At 58.0% G+C, this 8,727-nt stretch overlaps 1 protein-coding gene across 1 annotated transcript in view; it reads right to left on the reverse strand.

The window, feature by feature from the left end:
• Positions 1-7,443, reverse strand: part of ECHS1 (enoyl-CoA hydratase, short chain 1) — an 8,651-nt gene extending 1,208 nt beyond the window's left edge. The window contains exons 1-7 of the mRNA XM_040254749.1: positions 7,269-7,443; positions 6,009-6,206; positions 5,470-5,597; positions 4,555-4,654; positions 3,307-3,411; positions 2,740-2,859; positions 1,662-1,729 (exon numbers count right to left, since the gene is read on the reverse strand). Of these exons, the coding sequence (XP_040110683.1) occupies positions 1,662-1,729; positions 2,740-2,859; positions 3,307-3,411; positions 4,555-4,654; positions 5,470-5,597; positions 6,009-6,206; positions 7,269-7,356 (807 nt within the window). The 5' untranslated portion in view covers positions 7,357-7,443. The remainder of the gene's footprint in view (positions 1-1,661; positions 1,730-2,739; positions 2,860-3,306; positions 3,412-4,554; positions 4,655-5,469; positions 5,598-6,008; positions 6,207-7,268) is intronic.
• Positions 7,444-8,727: the final 1,284 nt, after the last annotated feature.

Here is an 8,727-nt window from a genome sequence, read left to right on the forward strand (position 1 = left end):
TACTCACACACGCACGCACTCACGAGACACGACTACTCACACACGCATGCACTCACACCACACGTATGCACTCACAGTACACGCATGCACACACACAAGTGCACACACACACGCGTGCACACAATGCACTCACACCACACACATGGACACTCATGGACACACACCACACGCACGCACACCACACGAATCCACCCATACATGCATGCACTCACATGTGCACACACACGTGATCACACATGCATGCACTCACACCACACACACGCACTCACACCACACATGCACTCAGTACACGCATGCACTCACATGTCACACACACATGTACACACACATATCTGTGCCTCAAGAACCAAAGTCACTTTCTTTAATCTCTTTCATGAAACACCTATTTATGACTTCCTGATAGTAAGAGATGAATTTTAGTGACTATTAAAAGAATGACTTCCTTCAAGTTACTAGCAGATACCCTAGAAAATAATGTGCCAAGGTTTCAAATTATAGTGTTAAAATGTATTCGATCCCCATTCCAAGTAACTGGAACGATCTAGGAAAATCATGGGTAAATAGACTGCCTTTTAAATACAGGAACTGCTATTTAAGTGTGCAATTCCTAAGATCTTTTGTTGTCAGGAAGCATTTAACAAGAGGCTTCCTATGAGCTGTTTCAGATCCGTCAGGAATTCTCTGTTCCTCAGGAATTAAGAGGAGAGGCAAGCCTCTCCTGGGGGCTGAGGAATCCAGGCATTTCCTTCGTTAGTTTTTCTATATGGTGATAAGCACCCTCTTCCTCCTTGTGAACCATTCGGTAAAAGTGATTGTTTACAACCCTCTCTCTCTTTAATATGGATCGTCTATGTTGTGTAAGTCTGGAATTTTAATCTTTATCTTTGCTGAGAATAACTACCTTGTAAGACAGTATATATGCCCACACCATGTTGATTAAAACACCTTTGCTCCATCAGAGCTCTGGTCCCTGTGTCTTTCTTTCTCTTTCTCTCTCTCTCTCAGGCTATTTCTTTGGAGCGCAGAGGCCCTCTGAATTCACTTTCCTGCCTGGGCTTCTAAGACCCTCTCGAGAAGGCACTCTGTGTCTTCACCCCATCGAGAGGGCGCCTGAGGCCTCCGTGAACAGAGCGAGCCCCATGCCAGGGGCTTTATTGGCTTTCCGTGTAAACCAAGGAACATCAGCCTTTCTCTCCCTTACTTTCTTATTGTCGACTCCGGGCCACCAGGTTCTGGTCCATTAAAGGACCTCAACATTTTGTAATAAGAAGTAAGTGTAAACATTTTTGCACTTTGAACTGCCACACGCTGCGCTGTGGTATTTGCTCAGTCATGTTCAGCTCTGTGCGACCCCGTGGACTGCAGCCTGCCAGGCTCCTCTGTCCTTGGGATTCTCCAGGCAAGAATACTGGAGTGGGCTGCCATTCCCTTCTCCAGGGGATATTACTGACGGAGGGACTGAACCCAGGTCTCCCGCACTGCAGGTGGATTCTTTATGGTCTGAGCCACCAGGGAAGCCCCATTTATTTGCAAACATCACTGCCCAGCTACAGGGAGGCTATGAGTTCTGACCAGAGAGAAACGGTGATAAAATCTACAAGCAAATTCCAGAACCCTCACAGCTGGACCACGAGATTTCCCGCATGAACGAGGCTACTCACGGTGGCAAAGGTTGAGTAGAAGAGCTTCTTCTCCAATTTAATGCCCTCTGCTAATGTCATTTCAAAAGCTGAAAAAGGAAACCGTGTAGTGAGGAGCTGAGACACAGACTTGGGAGTGCAGCACTCTCTCCAGAGGCAGGAACCAGCCTGGGGACCGACGTGCACTTTGATGTCACGGGATTAAAGTGTGGCCTCCCTCTCCAGGGTGTCGCTTCAGCTGCAGCCCAGTGAACAGCTGCTCCCGGGCTCCCCTGTGTCCTGTGTGGGGACCGGCGTGGAAGGTGGGATGGAAAACTGTCCAGTCAGGAGGGGGCTGAGGAAGCCCAGGAATGTGGACTCTAGAAGCACGACAAATAAGGACGACACCGAAAACGGAGGTGTGGGCAGAACGGAGCGAGGCCCAGGGTACGTCTGCAGCAGAGGTGAGGGGGTGCGAGGCTCGTGGAAGCTTTGGCGGCAGCACCTGCAGCCAGGTCCCGTGACCGGCGCCAGGCGGTGACAGGCGCCCCGGGCCTCAGCGCACGCTCCACGCACTTAAGGGTGAGCCCAGGGAGCAGAGACGGTCGGGGCAGCGTGGCCCTCCAGGGACACTCACTGCCCTCACAGAAGGAACAAGCAACGGGACAGCCTCACTCCGACGCTGAGACGAAACCGCCACGTTAACACGCAAGCGATTCTCAAGAGGGGTGGTCAGAGCTGCTCTGCTGGTCAAGAGTGGCTGCTGAGCCCAGACCCTCAGCCAGGAGGGCAGAGCTGCCCCTGGCTCGCCCCTGGATGGTCAGGCGCAGCTGCGGCAGAGAGGAACTTCTTCCTCCCAGGTTCTGCAGGGGACCCTCCCAGGCTGCCTTGCTTGCCAGCACTGGCCTCCAGGTTGGGCCAGTTCTCAGGTCCTGCTTCCAAGGGGAGCTCAGACCAGTCCAACAGAATTTGTGAGCAAGCAGCTAGAAACTAGAACGCTACAAAGAGCCAAAATCGAAATGCTGAGAACCCTAACCATTTTTGTCCAGACCGATTAAGACGCGCATTCAGACCCCAACTGTCAGGTCTCGCAGCTGCTCCTGGGCGCCCCCCCCCCTACCTGCGTTCACTGACTCTTTGGCCATGGCTGTTACAATCTTAGAGTTGCTGGCAATTTTTTCTGCACATTGGATGGCTTCTTCAACCACTGTCTCAACAGGAAAAACTTTGCTTACAAGACCTACAACGGAAAAAGGTAAACAACATGTGGAAACAGCCGGTTCTAGTTCTCTGTCACAGCGCAGGCCTCCAACAGAGACACAGGCAAGGGTCCTCAGCGACCCCTGGTGGGGCTGCCACCCTTGGCTGTCGAGGTCACGGGGCTCTCACAGTCAAAGGTCACTGAGGGGCCAGGAGAGGGCCTGCCTGCAGAGTGTCTTGGAGACCCCCCATCGTTCACGTTGGTTCTGAGAAGTGGGATGGTTTCCCTGTTAGTCTTTAATCCACGTGGACATCTGAGTCACTCTGCTGTGCGTGGTGGTATTCCAAATAGACACAGGCAGTGAGTATCCTGGACTCGCAGGACGCCAGAAAGCTCTGTGCTGATCACTGTGAGTCCCTGGGTGAGGCCCTCCCCTCTCCACTCAGCTCCCAAGGGGCAACTCCATGGGGCGGCCCCAACCTATACCTGCTTGCTTGGCATCCTGGGCTGAGATCCGGTCACCAGTGAGGACCATCTCCATGGCCAGTGACTTTCCGACGGCACGGGTCAGTCTCTGGGTGCCGCCTGCACCTGCAGGGGCAGAGGGCCGCTGGGCATGCCGTGCTGTGGCCAAGAAGCCACAGACAGGCTGCTGGCACGGGTCTAGGGCCTGAAGACCTACAGCACTCGGCTGGGGGTGGGCAGAACTGGGGGAGACCCAGACATCACAGGGGAACCTCCTTCCCACACTCAGGCCTCTGCCTCATGCCCTGGGCCTCTTGTTCCAGCGCCTCTCGTGCAGGAGTCAGACTCTGGATGGATGCCTGGAGCTCGCAGACCCTGACCTGACCCACCCTGGGGGGCAGCTGGGGGTGGCCTCCGATCACAATTGGCTCTGCTCCCAGAGTGGGGCGGGGGCAAGGCTCCTGCCTCGCGGGCCTGGGGATGTGCCCCTCTCCCAGGCTTTTCGGGTGTCCAGCCCTACGTGGGCTTCACCTCCACGGGCCCTGCCCGCCCACTCAACGGCCTCTGACTGGTAAGACTGGTCTGCCCGTTCACCTGCCCACAGTGAACCCCAGGGCTGCCAGGGCGAGGCGAGTGGCCACCTGAGAGGGGCACCCACGGTCCAGCAGACTCGAGTGCTACCTCAACACGGTGGGGACCTTGGGCACTGGGACAGGAAGAGCCTGGTGGTCACCCTCAGCTGACCCCGCCCCTGCCCACTGCCTGGCCCGCTGGCCTGGGAGAGACCCTGGCTCCAGGCTCTACACCCGGGGTAGAGACTTGGTGGGGACACAGCCTGTAGCTCTCGTCAGGTGGGCCGAGGGGCAGAGGCGTCACTGTTGGCCTACTGCTCCCGTCGCCCTCCCACGTGGGATGTGCTTCCCTGCTCTGAACCTGCTGAGGCCACGGGTCTCGCTCTGGCCACTGAAACAGGAGCCCTCAGTGCTGGCCCGTGGTCACTGTGTTTTCTTCTCCGGGCTGCTGACCTACAAGGACCCACCACGGACGCTCAGCAGCAAGAGTCACTGCGGTCGGAAGCCAGTGTGCGGCCAGCCCAGAGGGGCTGGCAGGGCCCCAGGCCCCCAGACCCCGCCCGCCCCATGGGGAAGGTAGCGAAGCCAGGCTCACAGGACAGTCCCACTGTTTCTGTCTGACGCTGAGACAGCCCAGAGGCCTGGCAGAGGGCAGATTTGGGCTGATGACTTGAAGAGCTGACTCGAGAACCTTTACCTGGGATGGTTCCTATTAGAATCTCCGGCTGCCCAAACTGGGCTTTCTCTCCAGCATAAATGATGTCACACATCATAGCAAGTTCACAGCCACCCCCGAGCTGCAAAACAAGAGGCACCGCAAGAGGACACCAGTTACGATCACTGTTTGCTCATTACATTTTCTATAAAAAGGAAGGCGGTCTGGGGTACAGCAGACGCCAACACAGAGACGGCAAGTCAGGTAACTATTTCCATAAACTGCATGCACAGCTGATGCTGCGAGGCTTTCTGGCAAGGCCCAGACAGCAAACGCCTTTGGCCTTGCGTGTCCTGCGGTGTCTGCTGTGGCCACTCCACTCGGCTGAGGGAGCTGAAAGGCAGCCAAGAGAGGGGAGAACTGAGAGGCTGCTGTGTTCCAATACACTCTGCCTGCTGGCCCGCTCACCCCAGGGAAGCTTTACTAAGGAACTGTGAGCTGAAAGGTCCTTCTCACTTCTTATAGGCCACAACCAGCCCCAGAGCCTCTGAGTCAGCCAGGTGCCTGATTCAGGAGACCCCGACACCAAATGGGGCACCCAGAGCTTTCAACGGTAGCAGAAGGAGTTAATTTATAAGGCAGTGTAGGTTGGAAAGTCATCAAAACTGCACAGAAAGCCAACATACGTGCCCTTAACCTTGCAGAGGGGGAGGCAGCTCCCGGGGAGTCTTAGGGACCATGCTGAAGACCAGGGGGCTTTACTAACAGGGGGATCCAAAGGCCAAGAGCTGAACCCCTCCCACAGAGCAGATGCTGGACGCTTTACAGGTCTTGGCTCTTTTGTATCACTGAGAACGAGACACAGCCTCCTCCAAATAAACACCGGTGCCACTGTACAACTACAGTCCTTCGGGTGCTCTGAGTGCAAGGAGGTGGCGGGGGTGGAGGCACACTCACAGCATAGCCATTGACCGCAGCTATGATCGGCTTCTTGACACGTGTGACTTGGTCCCAGTGGCTCAAAAACCCGCCAGAGTAACAGTCCTGGAACGTGTGGCTCTGCATTTCCTTGATGTCGGCCCCAGCTGGGTGGTGGGAAATGACATTCCAGTTACCAGAGGCAACTGCTGAGTGCCCAAGGGTTAGCACTGGGCTCTGGGGGAGGCCACATGGACGCACAGCTGGGCCGGGGGCACGGTGACGGCGGCGACGCAGAGGGACGCGGACAGGAAACAGCAGGAGGGGCTCAGGGGAGGCGGGCTCACTCACATCCCTCTCGCCCGAGACCCGCCTGCCTCTGAGCAGGCTGACTGTGCTGGCAGGGCATGTTCAACATTAATCAGAGAGGCTCCTCCAAGCAGCTCAGGGTTTGGTCTACTTTATGTAAATAAATCCCCAAGTTGCAGAACGTGCCTGATGCCTTCATGCAGGTACAAGGCTGCCTGCCACGCCACATGGTGATCACACGGTGGCCGCCACCATGCTGAGCAGCTCACCTGCAAATGCCTTCTCCCCGCCTGTGAGCACAACAGCCCCCACGGCGGGGTCTTCCTCGAAGGCCTGCAGTGCCTGGTTGAGCTCCGCCATCAGGCCATTGCAGAGCGCATTGAGGGCCTTGGGGCGGTTCAGCTGGATCAACCCCACGTTGCTGTTCTTTCCCTTCTTTGCTGTGATGATGTACTCAAAGGCTGCGCCTGGGAAGAAATGGGAAACCGGGATTTCCACTAACAGAGGCATCAAACTGGGGGATGCGTTCCGCCACTGGACAGGGCGGTCCCAACACCTGAGGGCCCTGCCCGGTCCCTGGCGCCGCAGCGCGCACTGCATGGGGCTTCTGCAGGGCTCTCTGCTTTCACAACCCCAGCAACGACCAGCAGCCCTCCTTCTGAATGTTTTGGTTGGCATCTCCCTGAACCTGTGCTGCAGATGCCTGGGATCCTGTAGAAACAAGAGATGAGGAAACTCCTTCTTTAAACAGGTGCCAACTGGGTGAAGTGCACACAGGCAAAGGGCAACTGCCAGACCAGGAGGGGCAGCCTGCTCAGGCCTGGGAGCCAGAATGACCTGGGGTGGGGTGGGGGCGCTTAACCAAGGCAGCTGCCTCCTTGAACAGGGTACCTACCCGGTGGGCTTGCTGGGGAGTGACTGAAATCACCCATGTGTGGGCAGCATCCCCCACACCCCACATACAAGCCCAAAAGAAGACGGCTGGGGACAGGCCAGGGTGCAGAAGCAGGGGGTCAGAAGGGACTCGGGGAACATCAACACCAGGTAACAGCGAGGGTAAGCGGACACACAGGTGAAGGAAGAGGCTGCAGAGATTCGTTCCCAGAGATGTGGCCAAGAGTTCCCGGGAAATACGGGGTGGTGGAGGGGCGGGGGGCGCCCGGCTGCCGGGGGTGGGGCAGGCAGAATCTGAAGGGAGGAGCAGTGGACCCGGGGAGGCTGGGCAGGAGGCACCACAGGACAGCACGCGCGACCCCTTCCGACCGCAGATGCGCGGACCGCGCGTCCTCCGAAGTCTGAGGGCTTTCGCACCAAACGCTGAAGTGGCCAGAGGTCTTGGCACTCAGCCCCGAGTCCCCGGGGTCGAGACGCTAGTGATCCCAGGGCTCCGCGCGCTCAGGAAGGAGGTGCTGGGCGGGGGAGTCAGGCCGGACGCCCCCCGGCAGGGGCGCGGTGCGGCCCAGGGGTCCCGGCCCAGGAGGAGGCCCGGGGACCCCAACCACGGCCCGCCCCCGCGGCCCCGCACTCACTCGAGGCGAAGGAGCGCTGCCCCGGGCAGAAGAGCCAGGGCCGCAGCGGGGCGCGGACGCAGGGCAGCAGGGCGCGTAAGGCGGCCATGGCGCTCGCGTGGACGACTGTGCCCTCCGCCCGCTCGCGCGGAGGGCCCGCCCCGCGGAGCCGCCCCCCGGCAGCGCCAGTCAGGGCCCGCCCCGCCCACCGGCCCGGGTCGCGAGACCAGGCAGGAATCGCGAGACCACGCCAGGCGGCGGAAGTGGGCGGGGCGACGGGCCGGCGGTTTAGGGAGGAGGGGGCGGAAGAAGGGTCCAGGAGGAGGGGCGGAGGCTGCGCAGGGCTGGGAGCGGGGCTTGGAGTTCCGGTCCTGCTGTTTCTCCCGCCTGGGCCGCCCCAACCTGTAGGAACTGTTGACTGAAAAGATGCACAATGTGAGAGTGTCAAGTTAAGTTTATTTGCGGCAAAATGCAGACTGCAGCTGGGGGAGACTACCTCAGAGAGCTCTGAGGGATTGTTCCAGAGAGGCAGCGGGGGAAGGCCAATATGAGATTTTGGTGAATGGGGAGGTCACTGCGATCAAGTGCTTACTTTACAAAAGGTTTTCTGTTAGTCATGAAGAGCTGATGTCAGGGTGAAGGGATTTAGTGCTTTTCTCGATATGAAGAGATGGAAGGACTGGGGTCATGAAATCAGTGTCTGAAAATATCTGTCTAAAGACCTGTTAGACCAGTTTCTCTGGAGCACAGAGTGCCTCACTCTCCACCCTGAATGAAGGTTGGCAGCTGCAGTAACACAGGGTTGGGTCTCCGCAGACCCAGATGGCAAATGCCCTTGGCAAGTGCCCACTGGCAGTTGACAGAATAGCCCGGAAGATTTGAGAGCAGTTGCTCCGGAGCTAGCTGAGCCATGCGGGTGGAAACTTGCGTGGCCCGCTCTCGTCTGCCCCCCAAGGCCGGGGCCTGACGACGCACAGCTGGTTGGGACCCCCGAGTGCCAAGAGGGACCGCCAGGGGCTCGTGCGAGTGCACCGGTCCCCCCGTCCATGGTGCTGGCCCGCAGGGCTCTTAGCGGAGCTGTCCGTTGGCCTACACTACCTCGGTCTTCTCTATTCTAGGCGCAGCCGAGCCCTTGACCTTTGTCCCTTCCTGCTGTGTCTCAGGCTGCGGGACAGGCAGCGTGTGCCCACTCCTGAGTGACAGGACCTCGAGCCACAGCTGGGTCCTGGACTCTGAGCTGGAGGCAGTGGCTTTCTAGCCAAACCTGCCTGTGGACTTCCTGGAGCTGGGCGGACCTACTTGTGACCTGAAGTCAGATCTCAGGGCAATGTTCAGGTGTAACCAGAGTAAGCCAAACTCCCCGACAGTGGGTGTTTGCAGGACGTCAAGCAAAGGAGTTAGGGACAATCTCAGATCCACTCAGACCAACTTTGATAACCCTCTGACCAACTTGGTCTTTGAGTTAGGGGATTTAAAAAAA

This window comes from Oryx dammah, unplaced genomic scaffold (genome assembly GCF_014754425.2).
Source record: "Oryx dammah isolate SB20612 unplaced genomic scaffold, SCBI_Odam_1.1 HiC_scaffold_14, whole genome shotgun sequence".
Lineage (NCBI taxonomy): Eukaryota > Metazoa > Chordata > Mammalia > Artiodactyla > Bovidae > Oryx > Oryx dammah.